The sequence below is a fragment of the Oncorhynchus keta genome, chromosome 21 (genome assembly GCF_023373465.1).
Source record: "Oncorhynchus keta strain PuntledgeMale-10-30-2019 chromosome 21, Oket_V2, whole genome shotgun sequence".
Taxonomy (NCBI): Eukaryota; Metazoa; Chordata; class Actinopteri; order Salmoniformes; family Salmonidae; genus Oncorhynchus; species Oncorhynchus keta.
The window spans coordinates 16,843,607-16,865,360 of NC_068441.1; the positions used below are offsets into that span (position 1 = coordinate 16,843,607).

Below are 21,754 nucleotides of genomic sequence, written 5' to 3' on the forward strand. Positions count from 1 at the left end.
TAATATTTTAATACGTTGGATTCTATTGTGGCAAATTGTGTATTGACCAAAGGTTATACGCTATTATACAGTTGAGTTATGTAGGCTACTATTATATAAGCCTGCTAAAAGTGACCCACTATATTGTGTATGCAAGACTTTTCAGTGTTCATTCTGCTACAATACACCGAAGGATGGAGCCTGCCGAAAAGGTTGAGTTGAACGACGCGCAGTGACATCTGGGCGTTCCGAGATTCACGCATCTCGCTTGGTGCTACCACGGTGCCAGGTGTGTTTAAACCTGTGGCGACGGATGGGGTCGCGGTTGTCACTACATCAAAACGCGTAGGATCCGAACTACCACCTGGAACGATAATAAATGACCATTAAGTGAATGATGCGATAGAAAACGGCTCGTGTCGTCGTTATGTTAGTCTAGTCACAGGTATAAAGGCACTCTCGTTGACGCACTGTACGGTTTACGATTCTAAATCTCCGAGCAGATTTGTCTCTCACGCAGTATGGTGAGGTGAGTGGATACCTTGTTTTGACTATTTACAGCCAAAGGTTTCGGAAAAAATAAAAAACAACATTTGATAGGGTGATGGGGAGGCTAACACGCATTTATGCATTAATTTAGACATTGTATTGCTTTCTTGTTTATTGTTTTACGCACATAGAACATTCGGAGTTTTGCAACGGACATACTTTCAGTGGCACAGCCAGCTACTGGGGTGCTCGTACTGGTTTTTATTGACAGTGGTGCTACTCCAGGATTACTGTGGTTTATTCCTGGACAATATTACATTTATTTACACATTACCGGGAATACCTCATCCATGACGCAGGCTGGCTCCCAAAAGTGAATGATCAATTATAACAGAGAAATGAAACTCCGACCAGAACCAGGGAATAACTCGAGATTAGAAGTCTTTGTTCGACCATATTTGCTCCTGCTTTAGTGCTTGTGAAACAAAGCAAAACCAAACAGACAATTTCAGATCAGTGACAGACAACATCAAAAGGATACAGTATGTCCAGAACGCTGAAAAAGAAGAAACATTGGTCCAGCAAGGTGCAGGAGTGTGCGGTGTCATGGGGAAGCCTCGGAGAATTCGGCAATGTGGTGGAGGTGCTGGGGGGTGCCGAACACGGAGAGTTCCCTTACTTGGGCCAGATGAAGTTGGATGTGATGGTGTGCCACGTCGGGAGAATGCCCTATTTTGGGGACGTTTTGTTGGAGATCAACGGAACCCCCATCAGTGGACTTACAAACCGCGACACGCATGCAGTCATTCGCCACTTTCGGGAGCCCATTCGTTTGAAGACTGTCAAACCAGGTGCGCCCTCGTTTTCCTCTAACTTTTGTGCCATTTTACATCAAGTATTTGATATGCAAATTTGGCCTCGCTTGACATTAACATACGCTCTATGCCAGAGTAGTCTACCAACTACCAGTTGTAGAGTAGTCTTCCAATACCCTGTGTAGATGTCATGTAGTAAGTAAGTACATATCTTTTATGGGGGTATTTACCATTTATTCTAACCACTTTTCTCTCAGAGAATGAATGTGCATACTTATAGCGCAAGGTTATTATACAGCTTATTCTAGCTACCATGCAATAACACAATGTAGTGCCCTATGTTTAATGTGTTGTAGTGTCTTTGTTGAATGACTACACAAGAATCATGCGGAGGAGTCAGTGTCCATCACTTTCTGGGGCTCATCACATACCCCATTCGGCTTTGGGTGTTGGTCAAGTCTGATTTAATGTTCTTATGCCCTCAGAGAAATCCCCTTTGTATTGTGTTATTGATAAATGACAATGCCACTCATATTGCTGGTTGCGATAGGAGTGGCATGGCAAGTAATTTAACAGATGCACATCTGCCATTGATATGACATGACCTCAAACAGTGATGTCTGTCATTTAACCCCCCCACAGACATGGTCCTTACCACTGCCTCTTAAGGGCTATATGCTGGTTTCATGAGTTCCTTTCTTATGATCCTATTGGAACCCTGGTTTCTGCAGTCTATATGCACTCTGACGAGTAGGGCCTCATGGGTCAGCCAGACTGGAAGGTTGGCTGTCTGTTTATCTGGTATAAAGGAAGGGGATGACTGGCTTGTTGTTGTGTATTTGAACTGGAATATCTAAACAACAACTGAGACTGAGTCTTAGGCCTCCAGGCCAGTAGCCCTGAAGATCAGCTATGTTTGGGAGAGTGAGTGTGTGTGAGTGTGTGTGTCCACTGCACAACTTAAAGCTCCTCGCACCACGCTCTATGCCCCACCAACCAAGGATGATTAATAAAGGGCATGGGAAGGAGAAGGAATCAGCCCAGCCTTTGGATCTAGGCTCAACTCCCACACTATGCTGTTGTTGTTCTTAAGCTTGTAGTGATGGCAATATTCCTCATCACCTTCTACTTCAACTTCATCAATCACCAGCAGCAACAACGACCTGAGTTAACTCTTTACCAGTCCGTGAATTGTATCAGTCATACATATGACGGGTCACAGTGAGGGCTTGAACTGTCTTGTGGAGGCTCTTCCATAGAAATGTACTTGCTGCCATAAAGGTCAAAACTCTCATGATGAACAGCTTTTTGTATGATATGTATATGTAATTTTATGCTATAATAGTATGTGTGTGTGTGTGTGTGTGTGTATGTGTACACTCACGCCGTGCGCCTGTGTGTACAATCGCGTCGTGCGCCTGTGTGTTTTGTCTTTGCACACGTAGATGCACACATGCGCACACAGTGTTTCCTGCACGGTAAGCTCATTTTTAATTCACATCTCTTGCATTATTGAGGCAGTGAGTGTTACTGCCTCCACGCTGATGGGGGGCGGTGCGGTACAGGGTGGTGTGGTGGCGATGGGCCTGGAGGATCAGCTGTTACCAGGAAGCTGTGGCACAGCACGAATGGTTGGCGGGAGAGGGGAGAGCAGAGGGAGCTGACAGAGATTGGTGCACTAGATGTTCTACTGTTGCTGTTCCCAGGATCCTCTTCTCTCTCTCCTCTGGAACCTGGAGCTGGTGGACTTCTTTTATCTGCTGACAGCTGAGAGGAAGAGCTAGGAGGAGGAGTTGGGAGTGTAGTATGAATCACTTTTGTGTGGGAACACCTCTGAGTATGAATTAGGCTGTTTGAGAAGGGTTGAATCCTAATGAACCTGCCTACATGTTGGTTAAAGTAGCTACTGTAGTAGGGCAAAGCTGTGCTGGAAAACATTGGTAGAGCATGGGTGAAGACAGGCCTTGTGGTGCTCATGTGGAGGAGTGTGACTGAGGAGGCATTGTGAGAGGACAGGAGGAGTCTCCATGGAAGTTGTAGTCATGGAGCTAACGAAGGCCTCAGCCTGCTTCTACTATTTAATGCATCATCTACACCAATGAGCCATAAGGCATCCCTCACACACATATAACCCACTTTGTTATGTAAAATAGCACAGAGAGCCAAAGGCTAGAACCTATGTTAGATGGCATGTGTGCCAGTGGAGTCTGCTGAGGGGAGGACGGCTCATAATAATGGCTGAAAAGGAGCGAATGGAATGGCATCAAACACATGGAAACCATGGGTGTTTCTAAATATGCATACTACTGTGCTCCAAGTGCATTCTCTGACGACTTTCTCTTGAGGACGTTCTTGTGAAGACAAGAGTGTGAAGAACGCATAAAACATTACATTTGAGAAGGACTCGCACTTTCCCTACCGTATTATCTCAGGCTTCACCTCCCCATTTATTGAACCTTCTTCTAGCCAGGACAATAGCAACAGTAGACAAAACAAGAGATACACAAAGCAAACATTTTACTTCATAATTATCAGCTAGATATTATATTAATTGTAATAATCTAGCTCTCCAGCTAGTTAAACAGACAAAAATTACCTAAAACTAATATGATGCAAGGTAGATGTACATTTTTCATGGCTAGCTAGCCCTATTGACATATGGACTTACCCATTCTCTGAACCATCTTCCAGGACAATGGCAATAGAGATATACAGTGGCAAGAGAAAGTATGTGAACCCTTTGGAATTACCTGGATTTCTGCATAAAGTGGTCATCAAATTTGATCTGACCTTCAACTAAGTCACAACAATAGACAAACAAAGTGTGCTTAAACTAATGACACACAAATTATTGTATTTTTCTTGTCTATATTGAATACATCATTTAAACATTCACAGTGTAGGTTGGAAAAAGTATGTGAACGCCTAGGCTAATGACTTCTCCAAAAGCTAATTGGAGTCAGGAGTCAGCTAACCTGGAGTCCAGTCAATGAGACAAGATTGGAGATGTTGGTTAGAGCTGCCTTGCCCTATAAAAAACACCCACAACATTTGAGTTTGCTATTCACAAGAGGCATTGCTTGATGTGAACCTTGCCTCGAACAAAAGAGATCTCAGAAGACCTAAGATTAAGAATTGTTGACTTGCATAAAGCTGGAAAGGGTTAAAAAAAAGTATCTCTAAAAGCCTTGATGTTCATCAGTCCATGGTAAGACAAATTGTCCATAAACTGAGAAAGTTCAGTACTGTTGCTACTCTCCATAGGAGTGGCCGTCCTGCAAAGATGACTGCAAGAGCACAGCGCAGAATGCTCCATGAGGTTAAGAATAATCCTAGAGTGTCAGCTAAAGACTTACCAAAATCTCTGGAATCAAATCAAATCAACAATTCAAATGTATTTATAAAGCCCTTCTTACATCAGCTGATGTCACAGTGCTGTACAGAAACCCAGTCAAAAACTCCAAACAGCAAGCAATGCAGGTGTAGAAGCACGGTGGCCAGGAAATACTCCCTAGAAAGGCCAGAACCTAGGAAGAAACCTAGAGAGGAACCAGGCTATGAGTGGTGGCCAGTCCTCTTCTGGCTGTGCCGGGTGGAGATTATAACAGAACATGGCCAAGATGTTCAAATGTTCATAGATGACCAGCAGGGTCAAATAATAATAATCACAGTGGTTGTCAAAGGTGCAACAGGTCAGCACCTCAGGAGTAAATGTCAGTTGGCTTTTCATAGCCAATCATTCAGAGTATCTCTACCGCTCCTGCTGTCTCTAGAGAGTTGAAAACAGCAGGTCTGGGACAGGTAGCACATCCGGTGAACATGTCAGGGTTCCATACCCGCAGGCAGAACAGTTGAAACTGGAGCAGCAGCACGGCCAGGTGGACTGGGGTCAGCAAGGAGTTATCAGGCCAGGTAGTCCTGATGGAACATGCTAACATCTCTGTTGACGAGTCTACGATACGTAAAACACTAAACAAGAATGGTGTTCATGGGAGGACACCACGGAAGGAGCCACTGCTGTACAAAAAAACATTGTTGAACCATTTTTGCAAAAGTGCACCTGGAATGTTCCACAGCGCTACTGGCAAAAGATTCTGTGGACAGATGAAACCACAGTTGAGTTGTTTGGAAGGAACACACAACATTATATGTGGCGAAACAAAAGTCACAGCACACCAACATCAAAACCTCATGCCAACTGTATGGTAAAGGGAGCATCATGGTGTGGTGCTGCTTTGCTATCATCAACGGAAAAATAAATTCCCAAGTTTATGAAGACATTGCAGGATAATGTTAGGCTGTCTGTCTTCCAATTGAAGCTCAACAGAAGTTGAGTGATGCAACAGGACAACGACCCAAAACACAAAAGTAAATCAACAACAGAATAGCTTCAACAGAAGAAAATACGCCTTCTGGAGGGGCCCAGTCAGAGTCCTGACCTCAACCCGATTGAGATGCTGTGGCATGACCTCAAGAGAGCAGTTCACACCAGGCATCCCAAGAATATTGCTGAACTGAAACAGTTTTGTAAAGAGGAATGGTCCAAAATTCCTCCTGACCATTGTGCAGGTCTGATCCGCAACTACAGAAAACGTTTGGTTGAGGTTATTGCTGCCAAAGGAGGATCAACCAGTTATTAAATATAAGGGTTCACATTCTTTTCCCACCCTGCACTGTGAGTGTTTACATGGTGTGTTCAATAAAGACATGAAAATGTCAAATTGTTTGGTGTTATTAGTTTAAGCAGACTGTGTTTGTCTATTGTTGTGACTTAGATGAAGATCAGATCGCATTTTATGACCAATTTATGCAGAAATACATGTAATTCCAAAGGGTTCACATACTTTTTCTTTGCCACTGTACACAAAGCAACCATTTTAATTCATAACTATAAGCTAGCTGTATGTGAATCGTAATAATGTAGCTATCCAGATAGTGACCAAAAACTATGACCTAAAACTAATATTATGCAAGATAGATGTCAATTCTTCTTGGGTATGCTAGCTAACAATTCTTTGTGGCTAGCTAACAGTAGTATCTAGCCAGTTAGCCGTATTAACTAATTATGGGCATACGATCTACAGTACGTAGGCAGATAAACATGCCAATATTAACACAGCATGTATTTATTAACATATTAAGATAAAATATTGTAGTCAGCCAACATATGAGATGTGAATAGGCAACATTTCATTCTGAAGTCGGAGTGTATTTTCTCTCATTTCAACTAGAATAATGGCTGCCATTGATTTCAAGAAATGTTGCATTGTTTTTTTTTACGTGGTTGTATCATATTTCTTGCATTGAAGCTTGCATCGATGAATGCTTCAAAATATGTACAAATGGAGTACGCATTCAAGAAATGCCCTCCGTTTTACATAATTTGACCCTCACATGCTTCAATTTTGCGTGCTCGGAGCACGGTAGTATGAAAAACTCCCATGTGTTTGATGTATTTGATACCATTCCATTCCAGCCATTACCAGGAGCCAGTTCTCCCCATTTAAGGTGCCACCAACCTCCTGTGATGTGTGCTATTATTCAATAGAGAATCTATGTAATGGTGTGCATGCTGTGTCTGTCTACAGTGGGTCCCACTGTGCTGAAGGCAGTGTAGCAGCCTCTGTCTTTCACACACACGTAACCATATTTCACATTACCTGCTGATTACACCAATATAGAGGAACGTATCCAATCCTTATTTGTATTTTTTTTACCCCTTTTTCTCCCCAATTTCATGGTATCCAATTGGTAGTTACAGTCTTGTCTCATCGCTGCAACTCCCGTACGGACTTGGGAGAGGGGAATGCAGAGAGCCGTGCGTCCTCCGAAACAATGCAACCAAGCCACAATGCTGCTTGACACAATGTCCTCTTAACCCGGAAGCCAGCCGCACCAATGTGTCGGAGGAAACACCGTACACCTGGCGACCGTGTCATTGTGCACTGCGCCCGGCCCGCCACAGGAGTCGCTAGTGCGGGATGCGACAAGGACATCCCTGCCGTTCAACCCTTCCCCTAACCCGGACGACGCTGGGCCAATTGTGTGCCGTCCCATGGGTCTCCCGGTCGCGGCCGGCTACGACAGCGCCTGGACTCAAAACCCAGAATCTCTAGTGGCACAGCTAGCATTGCACTGCAGTGCCTTAGACCACTGCGCCACTTGGGAGGCCCAATTGGATCCAATCCTGCACCCTGTAATGGTATGCAATAGAGATGGTGGGCGTGGGTTAATCGCGCTAATGCACAACTCATATCTGGGAAGTGGCTCTCCAGTCTCGATAGAGTCCTCCTCTTGACAGGCCCTGCTTTGTCATCAGAATGAGATTTGTGTGGGTCGGTCGCTTGCCAGAAAACTGGAGGGAACACAAGCTGAGAGGCCCCCTGGTTAGGCAGAAACATCTGGCTCCTGTTCTAGTTGGAGAGAGAGTACAGAGCTGAGCTAGCCAGTCTCCCAAAATATGTCAGCAGTGGCACAGAGAACTCCAGGCAATATTGACATCGGAGAAGTAGAGCTTAGTAGCCTAGATATGTACATCAGTCAACATGATGTGAAAAGTTCCTGCAGGCCCAGTATGCTTTTTGGCATCAGGATTTTGGAACGCTTTACACATTTGATAGGGCTTGTGTTGTGTTCCTAGCAGCAGGTGATGGGCCCAGTATGTCAAATTAATCCTCTGCAAATAGCATGTTTGTCACATCCTTGTTCAGTCTACCACCAGCAGGCCACTAACACTAATCACCAGCATCCGTGCAACAGAGGGACACGTGAGCCTGTCAGAAACTAAGAAGTGAGCTGCCGCTGTCGCAGTACTAGAGCATGACAATTAGTTTGTGTTTCACCATGCCCAAAGCATCCCACTCTGCTCAACCTTTCCTCATTAATGATTTTCTCTATGTATCTCTCTCATTCTTTTTCAATCTCTCTTTCTTTTCTTCTCCCCCCCACACCAACACACACACTTCCCCCTCCTATTTGCTTTCATCTTGGTGGTTCTGAGAGAATAAATTGTACGCCAGCAACCAGTTGTTCAGGAAAATAAGTGGTTGCCGTCTCAACGAGGAGAAGGCAAAGTAATAATAATCGCTGAATGCGTGGGATATGTTCTTCTGCAGGAGCACTTCTTCTGTAGCCTACTACAATCACCATGGACACCGGAAACACACAAAATCACACAAAATACTATTCTTTAAATATCCTGGTCTTTTTGCTTTATTTTGTTACAATGTGTTTTCATGACATCACTTCCTCTTTTTGCTTCTGTTTCTGCTTCTTTTACCGTCTGCCATCAGAGTCGTAGGCAGCTGCTCAGCCCTCACTGTTGGCTCACCTAACCTTACATAGCTAGCCTACATCACAGGCCTTCCCATATCATCTAGCTCTCAGGAGACATCATCTAAACCTCTCACTTAAGAACACACCAGTCTCACATGCAATGGGGTGTGTGTGTGTGTTTGTGTGTATGTGGGAGCGGTGAGGGGGGAGAGGGGGATGCACAGAACAACTGGAAAACAAACGAGCGTGAAGTCGATCCCAACCCTACTCCTAGTGCTCAATAATTAATTTAGGCAAGGAAGCTACTCTCCGTACTCTCCCCAGTGTGTGTGTGTGTGTGTGTGTGTTGCGTGGTGGTGGTATTACAGTAAATCTGTAATGTCTAAAACACATTGTAGTCCCTAGTGCTCTCATTAGTCCCACCATAATTAAATTGGTCCTGCTCTCACTCTCCAGCATTGCCTTGGAATAGAAAACATAAGGGAAAGGAGGCTTATAGTCTGTGAGGATAGGCTGACAGCTACAGCTTCTACTTTAGGAATGGATGATGGCTGGAGCTTCTGAGTCGGGATTGGCTCATGGTTATAGCTTCTGTGTGAAGATTTGACAGTGACAGATGGCTTGATCTACAGTGTGTGTGAATTTACTGGAGCTGCTCCTATATGGGACTGGTTGTATTCTTAGTCACAGAAAAGGAACAAAGAAACATTTCCCAATGTTACTTACAGGCACAAAGCATCCTCCATAGAAACAAATGATGCCTATCTTTACTTGATGTAAGATTGAATTGGTTATTTTTGAACCAGACCATAGGTGTGATGATGATTGGCTGATGAACTCCTGTCCATCAGCAGCCTCTGTCAAATCAAATCAAATGTTATTCAAGCACTGGGGCATAGCTGGGGCTTCTGGGATATCCCAGTCCTCCAGTACCTGGGGAATTACGTGTAACAGTGGCGACATAGGTCACAATGTCACTGTTTAATGAGCAATAAGAGACAGAGGAGGGAGGGATAGAGGGAGGGAGAGGGGAAAAGGTCACACAGGAATAGGATATACAGTGCATTCGAAAAGTTTTCAGACACCTTCATTTTTCCCCACATTTTGTTACGTTCCATACAGCCTTATTCTAAAATCGATTAAATCGTTGTTCATCAATCCACACACACAATGCTCCATATTGACAAAGCAAAAACAGGTTTTTAGACATTTTTGCAAATTTCTATTAAAAAACAATTTTTTTAGGTTACAGCCTTCATCTAAAATTGATTACAACAACAACTGAAATATCACATTTACATAAGTATTCAGACTTTACTCAGTACTTTGTTGAATCACCTTTGGCAGTTATTACAGCCTCGAGTCTCCTTGGATATGATGCTACAAGCTTGGCACACCTGTATTTGGAGAGTTTCTCCAATTATTCTCTGCAGATCCTCTCAAGCTCTGTCAGTTTGTATGGGGAGCGTTGCTGCACAGCTATTCTCAGGGCTCTCCAGAGATTTTAAGATCGGGTTCAAGTCTGAGCTCTGGCTGGGCTACTCAAAGATATTCAGAGACTTGTTCCGAAGCCACTCCTGCGTTGTCTTGGCTGTGTACTTAGGGTCATTGTCCTGTTGCAAGGTGAACCTTCGCCCCAGTCTGAGTTCCTGAGTGCTCTGGAGCAGTTTTTCATCAAGGATCTCTCTGCACTTTGCTCCGTTCATCTTTCCCTCGATCCTGACTAGTCTCCCAGTCCCTCCTCTGAAAAACATTCCCACAGCATGATGCTGCCACCACCATGCTTCACCGTAGGGATGGTGCCATGTTTCCTCCAGACGTGACGCTTGGCATTCAGGCCAAAGAGTTCAATCTTGGTTTCATCAGACCAGGTCATCTTGTTTCACATGGTCTGAGAGTCCTTCAGGTGCATTTTGGCAAACTCCAAGTTGGCTGTCTTGCGTTTTACAGAGGAGTGGCTTCCGTCTGGCCACTCTACCATAAAGGCCTGATTGTTGGAGTGCTGCAGAGATGGTTGTCCTTCTGGAAAGTTCTATCTCCACAGAATAACTCTAGAGCTCTAGAACTCTAGAACCATCGGGTTCTTGGTCACCTCCCTGACCAAGGTGCTTCTCTCCGATTGCTCAAACTTCTTCCATTTAAGAATCAGAGAGGCCACTGTGTTCTTGGGGACCTTCAATGCTGCAGAAATGTTTTGGTACCCTTCCCCAGATCTGTGCCTCAACACAATCCTGTCTCGGGCGGCAGGGTATCCTAGTGGTTAGAGCGTTGGACTAGTAATTGGAAGGTTGCAGGTTCAAACCCCCGAGCTGACAAAGTACAAATCTCTCGTTCTGCCCCTGAACAGGCAGTTAACCCACTGTTCCTAGGCTGTCATTGAAAATAAGAATTTGTTCTTAACTGACTTGCCTAGTAAAATACATTTTTAAAAATCCTGTCTTGGAGCTCTACGGACAATTTCTTCGACCTCATGGCTTGGTTTTTGCTCTGACATGCACTGTCAACTATGGGACCTTCTATAGACAGGTATGTGCCTTTCCAAATAATTTCAGGTCAATTGAATTTACCACAGGTGGACTACAATCTAGTTGTAGAAACATCTCAAGGAAGATCAATGGAAAAGGATGCACCTGAGCTCAATTTGGAGTCTCATAGAAATGTTTATAAATTTGTAAAGATTTATAAAAACCTGTTCTTTCTTTGTCGTTATGAAGTACTGTGTGTAGATTGATGAGGAACTGTTTTTATGTAATCAATTTTAGAATAAGCCTGTAATGTAACAAAATGTGGAAAAAGTCAAGGGGTCTGAATACTAATGATTTTGGGATATTTTGGGATATTGGGAGAGTATTTTGCCAGATGTCAGTCATATAGAGAGTCCCTGTCTTTTTCTCCCTCTTTTTTAGTCAGCATCGATGGTAAGGCCAATAGCTATTGCATTTGCCATTTATTCTTGTCGCGACCTTGATGTATAACCACATTGCTTTGTCCTGAAGCAGTGCATTCGCTTCTAATGGAATAATTTACTGAAATATCACAATCATTCATTATGTATTTTAGAATAAACAACATAATAAAGTGTGCTCACCAGGGCTGGTCTTCATTAGGTTGGGTTGAGAGATGTATTGTGTGTGTCATTCTGGAGTGGTGGTTGATCAGTTGAGAGTCATTATCTGACTGGTTGTTTGCATTATTAGGGACTGGTAATACAGTTACTGACCGAAACGCTCCCGTTCATGATGGACACTATCTTTATGCAACAGTGAGCGCTAGCCGCCTTCGGAAAGACAGTCATTGACTCTCCCCTTCAGCATGGGTCAGAGATGTGAGATGCCACTAATAGCCACTACTGACTAACTACCCCAGACCAGAGTGTCACTTTTCATTCAGCAGCATTTATTATTTTGTCCTCATTGGTGTTTATCCACAGGAAGATGAACTCAGGTCACCTTTAAATCGCTCCCAGGTAATGGGCCTGGACATTTGAATTACCGTGCTCTTTTAAAAGGAACATTAGACACCAGCTTAGGTTTCTGACTGAAGCAAAATTGATAGGCGGCATTAACATCAGCCATGGAGAGAATGTGTGTGTGTGTGTGTGCAGTTTGATACAGCTCTGTGTTGTATTGATGATAATGACGATATGAGGGGGGCAGGGAGTGTAGATGGCTTTCTCAGGGTTTGTGCCAGGGCCGTGTTTGTGTTTCTGTGTCTGTGTCTGTGGGTGTGTGTATACAGGCAGGCATCACACACATTGAGCACTAAAACAGTGGATCAGGCCATTGCCGGACACCTCAAATAGATAGTCTGTCATAGCATGAATGCCAAAGTCAGTCCCAGGTAAGGACAAAATGAGCATGGTAACATGCATACAACAATGTGATTATTGTGGATAGTCAAGTTAATATAATAGTTTGTTTAAAACGTTTAAATGTTCTACCACAGTGACCATGTTTCCTCCGACACATTGGTGCAGCTGGCTTCCGGTTTAGGCGGGCGGTGTTAAGGAGTGTGGTTTGGTGGGTCATGTTTCGGAGGACGCATGACTTGACCTTTTTCTCTCCCAACCCGTTGGGGATTTGCAGTGATGAGACAAGATCGTAATTGAAATTGGGCAAAAAAAGGAGGTAAAAAACAAAACACAAAACATATATACATAAGCAGAATGAGGTGTTTACATGACTAATGCCATACTTGGCATTCTGCCATAATCAGTTAAATATTGAATTATTAGTGTGTATGTAAACGTACTCAATGAATGAGAGCAGTGAAGTTATTTTTTACAAAAGGATACTGCTAATAAAATGTAGTACCAAACTGTGCCCTCCATAAATAATATCAACAGCAGAACTTCAACCTACTCTATACAATATCTAGGTGTTTTAATATTCGCCCACTGTGGCGACCGAAGAACAGTTGGCTTTCTGGAAACTTAATGCTGGCCAGCACCACGCTCTTAGGCCTCCCTTACTGGCTGTGTGTCGACGAATGCAAATTAGACATTACAGAGCCGAGATAGCAACAGCGGCAGACCTTCAGACTGACTGAAGAGCCCTTTACAGGACGACATGGGTTCCCAGAACCTTACGACCAGGAGCTCTGGGATTTTCTCTAACCCCCATAATCAACAAGATCTCCTCATGCCTCCCTTCAAAGTTCAGCATTGGATACTCCATCTGAATTCGTTCTTTGTCCTTTGGGCTTTTCACAGTGTATTTTAGACTGAGCCACCCTAGGCAGGGCTAAGCAAAATGGCAGTCATGATTGTGTGATGGAGCTGAACAAATCCCAGATCAGAGTTGTCCAGCCACATACAGTGTTTTCAGAAAATATTCATACTCCTTGACTTATTCCACATTTGCCCATTGTTCTTTTCGAAATTCTTCAAATTCTTCAGTATAGATTTGGCCTTGTGCTTTAGGTTATTGTCCTGCTAATTTAAAATTCTAAAGGTACTCACACATCTGAGCTCTTTTTTTTGCAGGTGCATGGTAACAGTTGAATAAAATGAGAAAAAAGAAGAAACTTGCACACTGCTCTTGATAGTATCATAAGCTTTACTTGCACACTGCTCTTTAATAAGCTTTATTTATCGGCCTCAAGGCCTTAGTAAGAAGAGCAATGATACTATCAAGAGCAGTGTGCGGGTTTCTTCTTTTTCTCAGGTTATTGTCCTGCTGAAAGGTGAATTCATCTCCCAATGTCTGGTGGAAAGTAAACTGAACCAGGTTTTCCTCTAGGATTTTGCCTGTGTTTAGCTCCATTCCATTTATTTTTAATCCTGAACAATTACAAGCATATCCATAACTAGGGCTGTGGCAGGTCACAAAATGATCAAGCAAAGAACTGCTGCTCTCATAGTAATTGATCGTTAGTTAACATAAACACATTTACTGTCTCCTAGCTTCCACACTGATGCAGACCTTTGAAACATCTACATTTTTAAAAGTCTAATACATCCATGTAATATAGCCTACACCTTCACAATAAATCCATTATTTATTTTAGACAGGTCTGAAGAAATATGATATGAAGAAAATGTAATTTATTTCAGAAGAACAGAATAGCATACTCTGAGTTGTGTCACGTTGGTAACAATGATTCGGGAGACAGGTGCAGGAATGCGTAATAGTTTTTTTTATTTCTTACCCAAATTACAGCGTGCCGTGTAAGGGTACGGGGACGAATACCAAACAAACACGTAACAACAACACAGGGTTGAAACCCAAACAAAAGAGCGAGGAGTACCTTGAATAAATACACACGCGCACAATGATTAACCAACGGGACGAGACCCGTAATCAACTGCGCAATCCACAAGGGCACGAAAGCCCAAAACACACAGCACAGGTACTCACACGCACCAATGGACATTGTAACAGTAATCGACAAGACCATGGAAACCAAAGGGCACATATATACAAATACTAATCAGTGGGAATAGGGGACAGGTGTGCGTGATGAAAGTTCCGGAGGGATCCGTGACAAGTTGTCCTTATGTTAGATCCTCATCTGGCTCTGCATAATAGCTGTGGGCTACACAAGTTAATTTAGCAGACAAGATTGGCTTAGAATATTTTATATTTATATTATTATTTATAGTATGAAGAATACAATTGAACAAAGCTGAATGAAATTCAAAGGACGTTGTCTCCAAACGATTTGAGGGAGTACGCACATGCGTCTATTCTGTGTTGAGCTGTTAACAAAGAAATAGGTACTCCTATATGCTTAATTTAGAGTTATTAATGTAGAGTTATTAACAAACTACATTTGTTGGGCTATATGTTTTGATTTTAATACATTGTAAGGCTGCATAATGCGACTTTAATGATGATTTGAAAAAAAGTTGAATGAAAGGCATGAACTCTGCTTAGTTTTTTTGCGCAGGCTGTACACGCTTCATCAGTCTCTCATTTACAATTTGGCAAACACTTGATAATGCCTCAAATTTCCCGGCGGCAAACCTTTGTGTGGCTGTAAGTCAGGGGTGTAAATACTTTGTGAAGGCACTGTGTTACCTTTATTACCAAGGTAGCTAACTAGGTTATTGAGAACACATTCTGTCATAACAAGCATCTACATGCAGATCTGCCTTTCGCCAAACCTGCCCCTCCCCTCTAGCTCTATGATCATGGGATTACCAAGAGCAACTAGAAAGCAATGTCCTGAGAGAACGTCTGTGTTTAAGAGGTTACATAATTTGTTGTAATCCCCATAGGCTCCCCATAGAGCCACAGACCCCATGGCGGAGAAGGGGAGGTGTGTGTGTGTTTGTGTGAGTGTTTGTGATATCTTCACCGTGGGATCCACTCTGATCTGTTGATGACAAAGAGCAGCAGTGGCATACTCATAGAGCTGACATGCAGAGCTCTCTCTCCCTCTCTCTCACACACACACACACACACACACACACACACACACACACACACACACACACACACACACACACACACACACACACACACACACACACACACACACACACACACACACACACACACACACACAGACGCTAATCAGTCCCATATTCTTACACATGGGTCTCCACACATATGTTAAACAGTTCAGCTACATGCATTAACTCAGCAGTGGAGCCACCTCTCTGGCTGTGATCTGATTATAAACCGGTTTATATAGGGGTACTGACTCAGTGATGGAGGAACTTGTAAAGGGTGAGTAGAAGAGATGAGCATGGTTTTATAGCCGTTTTTATTGTGTAATGCGTAGTGATATGTTGTAAGTAAACCATAAATGTATTAACGTTAACACACCAGCCCCCCTCTCTCTGTCATAAAACAGGTCATGCCATGTCGGTTTGTGATATTCTTGAGTGAATGGCTATGAATATTCATAAGTGATGCTGCCCCTGGCCTGGCCTGTGAACACATTTGCTCAGAGTGTTCTGAGCTGTGGCTTAGTAAGGATACAGATGTAGGATCTTCATTTGACCTATATTGTCATAGCAAAATAATCCTGCAGCAACAGGATTTTAACGTTTAGTCCATAATGTTGCTTGTTCAGTCGTTAGGCTATTAGTTTGCCAAAAGTAAGCTACATGAAAAGTGCAATACTGTTACTATAACCATGTGTTAGTGTGGGTTTTCAGTGCATTTATGTAAATCACAAAACTCATCTGCATTTCCTGCGTACAGGAAAATTCTCAGCAACAAAATTGTGAACAAATTAAGATCCTACATCTGTAGTGGTGATTTAGGCCTGACCTGGTTTGACATGCCCGGTGGATGTGTGTGTGTGTGTGTGTGTGTGTGTGTGTGTGTGTGTGTGTGTGTGTGTGTGTGTGTGTGTGTGTGTGTGTGTGTGTGTGTGTGTGTGTGTGTGTGTGTGTGTGTGTGTGTGTGTGTGTGTGTGTGTGCGTGTGTCTCTCTCTTTCTCTGCCGGGGGTTGTGTACAGTAGTTGCATGGTGCAGGTGGTGCAGCATTATGGTCTCTCTGCACCGGCTCATTACAGATACTCAGTTTTTGTTTTGACATGGTTGCCTCTTGTCCCTTGTCAGCCTGGTTGTCCTCTTTTCTCCCTGGCTGAACTGCATGACAACTGCTGCTGCTTGGCTCCCATCATGTGAAGGGGACGCTCTGTAGATGGGTGTCTGTCGAGACAACATCCATATCATAAACCACATGCCCAGCCTCGCCATGGCACGGCTGCATTTGATTTACAGTTTACTTGAGGAGAATGTTCATGTTATGTTGGAAATTAATAGTGCCACTCAAACAATGCCTGCAGTACTGGTTATGAGAGGATTATGGAAATGCATTTACTGTCTGTTTGCAAGGTGACATTTGAACAATTAATAAACCTGAAATAACTGTCAGTTATAGTTACACGGCTGCTTACATGACACAGCCTTCATTATTCCTTTAGTATCAGTCCATTGTGAATAATCTTATTTGTTGGGCATGTCTAGACCTGTACCGTCCCACCCATGTGAGTCATGGAGTGAGCTTTGTGCCTTTCTCCTGCATTTTAAATGGAAGTGAGAATCAATCAAGGGTGTTGCATTGCATGTAGTGCTGAGCGATTTGTGCTTTTTGAAGTCGGTTCGGTTTCGGTTCGATTATTAAAAAAATAATCACGGTTTTCAATTCCAAAAAGATTAGACACTAAATGCACTCTGCACTATGTGGGATGAATGCTGTAACATAGAATCTTTAAAATAACAAAGTCCAATGGTGGTGGTGACTTCCCATTACTGCTCATCACTTATTAACCATAAGTTATTCACACCAGCCCCCCTTTCTCTGTCATAAAACAGGTCATGCCATGTAATGACCAATTTCAGTTATTGTGTATATTGCATATTTTATTTGATTACTTTTATTTCATTCTAAGTCATCATCTCATCTCTATAGAGTTGCTGCCTATACTCCCAGTCTGTATTAGATAGAACGTTGTGTGACCCCGTCCGCCTGTGGGGAAAACAACCAGTGGTTACCTAGGTTACCCCATTGGCTCACAGCAAATACTTGACCTTTTTCAAATGCAATCTTCTTGTTATCTGCTTGTTTTAGTCAATTACAAAACTCCATTTAAAAAAAGTACAACACGTCTAAAGATGACTTTTCAGCATTGCCTGCTCGCATGCGCTCTTCCTGTAGGGCTTCCCTCATGCCCCTTTTCAAAATGGTGCTAGCAGCCACATGAGCGAGTGCTAGCTAGCTACCGACCTGATCATTAAGCTAGCCAGGACCAACGCAATCAAACCACAAAATGACCAACATTTCTGTTAATCGCTCAGCACTTAAACCCCAACATACACTTTGAAACCAGAGTATAGTCATTCTCCCATTCTCCCTGTTGCTCAGGTAGAGAGGAACCATCTCCATCTCCCTGTGGTGGAGACCTTATCCCCATGCTGCTGGAAGGCAGGAGTAAGAGCCATGATGGCATGAGGTGTCTGGAAGGCACAAGAGGGTAGTGATGAATTAAGACACTATGGACCTTTGCTCTGTGTGACAGCCTCAGTGACAGGGCAGGGATCACATGCTGTTGTACGTCTGTGGCATGCAAAGAATCTGATTTTGTGTTGTTGACAAGGGAGAATGGTGTTTGATGGAAACCAGTTGAACCTGAAACAGAAATGGTATAGTACTACTGAACAAGCCTCGTGGTTGTAGTGGTATTCATGGTTGAATACTTTTCCATCTACCTGACATGATTATTGATGCCTGGCATAGACGGCTTCCATTCAGCTATCGCTCTTGATCTACTGCTGATGGTATGTTTGGTCATAACCTGTCCCTCCTAAGTGAGTGATGTCATGCAGCCTTGACAGCCTTTTCCTCTCTGACTTGAAGGACATATTTCCATTCAGTGCATGTGTCTGATGGAGGTGTTAAAGCGACAAAATGTCACTTTTTGGGCAACCCGACCAAATTCACATTGAAATGCGTGTTATAGATGGGTCATTCTCATTGAAGTCTAAGAGGCAGTACATCTGTTCTATTTCCTTTAGTTTTGGGTTTGTACACCGGCCTCAAACAACTGAAATGTTATATTTTTGGTTATGGAAAATATATTTCACAGCGGTTTAGGTGGTACATTGATTCTCTACACTATACTTGTTTGTTTTGTCACATAAACTGCAATTAGGTGAACTATTGGGATTTTAGCAACCAATCTTTAACAGAACTATATTCATGAGTTGATGAGAGTGCTTCAAATCTTCCCTGTAGACACAAACTCTAACCTGACTCTCTACTGTACACTGCTTTCAGAAAGTATTCAGACCCTTTTACTTTTTCCACATTTTGTTACGTTACAGCCTTAATCTAAAATGTATTAAATAAATATCTTTCCTCCTCAATCTACACACAAAATCCCACAATGACAAAGCTAAAACAGGCTTTTAGAAATACCTTATTTACATAAGCATTCAGACTCTTTGCTATGAGACTCGAAATTGAGCTCAGGTACATTCTTTTTCCATTGATCATCCTTGAGATATTTCTACAACTTGATTGGAGTCCATCTGTTGTAAATTCAATTGTTTGGACATGATTTGGAAAGACACAAACCTCCCACAGTTGACAGTGCATGTCAGAGCAAAAACCAATCCATGAGGTCAAATTAATTGTCTGTAAAATTCTGATACAGGATTGTGTCGAGGCACAGATCTGGGGAAGGACACCAAACATTTCTGCAGCATTGAAGGGCCCCAAGAACACAGTGGTCTCCATCATTCTTGAATGGAAGAAGTTTGGAACCACCAAGACTCTTTCTAGAGCTGGCTGCCTTGCCAAACTGAGCAATCGGGGGAGAAGGGCCTTGGTCAGGGAGGTGACAAAGAACCCGATGGTCATTCTGAAGGAGCTCTAGAGTTCCTCTACGCAGATGGGAAAATCTTCCAGAAGGACAACCATCTCTGCAGCACTCCACCAATCAGGCCTTTAAGGTCGAGTGGCCAGATGGAAGCCACTCCTCAGTAAAAGGAACATGACAGCCCGCTTGGAGTTTGCCAAAAGGCACCTAAAGGATTCTCGTAACATGGGAAACAAGATTCTCTGGTCTAATGAAACCAAGATTGAACTCTTTGGCCTGAATCCCAAGTGTCACATCTGGAGGAAACCTGGCACCATCCCTACGGTGAAGCATGGTGGAGGCAGCATCATGCTGTGGCTATTTTTTTCAGCAGCAGGCACTGGGAGACTAGTCAAGATCGAGGGAAAGATGAACGGAGCAAAGTACAGAGAGATCCTTGATGAACAACTGCTCCAGAGCGCTCAGGACCTCAGACTGGGGCGAAGCTTCACCTTCCAACAGGACAATGTCCCTAAGCACACAGCAAACACAACGCAGGAGTGTCTTCGGGACAAGTCTATGAATGTCCTTGAGTGGCCCAGCCGGAGTCCAGATTTGAACCCGATCGAACATCTCTGGAGAGCCATGAAAATAGCTGTGCAGCGACGCTCCCCATCCAACCTGACAGAGCTTGAGAGTATCTGCAGAGAAGAATGGGAGAAACTCCCCAAAACAGGTATGCCAAGCTTGTAGCATCAGGGTCTGAATACTTATGTAAATGTGGTATTTCAGCTTTTTATTTTGAATAACTTTGCAAAAATGTCTAAAAACCTGTTTTTGCTTTGTCATTATGGGGTATTGTGTGTAGTAGATTGACGAGACAAAAAAAATGATTGTATCAATTTTAGAATAAGGCTGTAACGTAACAACATATGAAAAATGTCAATGGTTCTGAATACTTTCCGAATGCACTGAATGTGAGTATACAGCACCAGTCATACGGTTGGACACACCTACTCATTCTAGGGTTTTTCTTTATTTGTACTATTTTCTACATTTTAGAATAATAGTGAAGACATCAAAACTATGAAATTACACATATGGAATAATGTAGTAACCAAAAAAGTGTTAAAGTAATGAGTTTCTTCAAAGTAGCCACCCTTTGCCTTGATAACAGCTTTGCACACTCTTGTAGACAGCTCATTGCATTACATTCATAGTCTTCAAATCGCAGTCTGATATCTGTACCCGCATTTAGATCTCAAAATGTACCTGTGAAAGATCAGAGCGAACATCCTCTTTAATTAGCAGGACAGAGGTGTTGTGTTTTTTTCCCACAAGACTGAATTCCTGAGTGTCTGAACACCAGACGTGTTTGGAACAGAACAAATGTTTTCAGAACAAATGTTTTACTCATTGTGGCTGTCACCTGAGTTTAAACACCACCTCCCTGTTAGGCAGCCAGGGATGAGCATTCACAGTGCACCGCTTGGGCTGATGATCCTGTTTCCTAGCTCATGATTAAAGCCATTGGTATTCAGATCCACCCAGCGTGATAGAAAACATTCTGTAGCCTTCTCTGAACTCTTATGCCCTGTCTATACCAAATCCATCCACAACTGCTTTTCCAAATATTCTCCCTGTTGTAAAGTCTTACTCTATGACAACTATGAACATAAAATGTCGCCCCAAAAGAGTTCAATTATTTTCTGTAATGCTTATGTTTTTGTCATATTCCTGTATTGGATTTCACAGTGTGTCATGGATGTCTCTGAAAAGCCATTGGAGGTGTGATAAAGCTGGATTGATTTTCTTCCCAGCTCTGGGTTTTGGTCTCTTATCACTCCTTTCACTCTGACTGTTATTATAGAGTTTTATTGAGACATGGGAGACCTCCCAGCAGCCTTATTATACTCCACCTGAGTTTAATTTCTATTAGCTCAACATGAAAACCTCCACACCACACAGTTTTTATTCATAGTCTTATGGCAGAATGGCAAAATATTGTGTGTGGAGGTGGCCACACATCAACCTTAAGTGACAATGACAGATAGTAGTCTAAACCAAACTCTATCCTCGGGCGACATTTTAGATGTGAATGAAGGGTGGGGGTTTAGTGGAAATGAAGGGAATAGCGAGCAGATGAGCAGGTCACATGGTGTTAGTACTGCTCTGTGAGCCTCCATGGACCCGTTGCCGCAGGAGACGGAGAGGATGGGAGAGGAGGTCGGAGGGAGGAGAAAGGGAGGCTAAGAGAATGTAAACCATATGCCATTGTGGGGTTTTCCTTTGTATAGTGTATGGACTCTTAGGAATGTTCTCTCTTTCCCCCAAACCCCAGTGCTGTTCGTAGATGTGTCTGTGCTCCTTTCCTATCCAGGGGTTTATTCCTGGCCAAACGGTTTCTATTATTGGTCCGCTCCTGCATTCATCT

At 43.0% G+C, this 21,754-nt stretch overlaps 1 protein-coding gene across 5 annotated transcripts in view; it reads left to right on the forward strand.

Moving 5' to 3' along the window:
• Nucleotides 1-226: 226 nt before the first annotated feature.
• The window catches only part of LOC118400187 (membrane-associated guanylate kinase, WW and PDZ domain-containing protein 3-like), a 136,332-nt gene continuing 114,804 nt past the window's right edge, over nucleotides 227-21,754 (forward strand). For 2 of the 5 annotated variants that reach the window (XM_035796773.2, XM_035796774.2), the window contains exon 1: nucleotides 230-1,319. In XM_035796773.2, the coding sequence (XP_035652666.1) occupies nucleotides 1,013-1,319 (307 nt within the window). In that variant the 5' untranslated portion in view covers nucleotides 230-1,012. Of the gene's footprint in view, nucleotides 1,320-21,754 lie in introns of all 5 variants that reach the window. The other 3 variants (XM_035796775.2, XM_035796776.2, XM_035796777.2) reach the window with 2 other exon arrangements.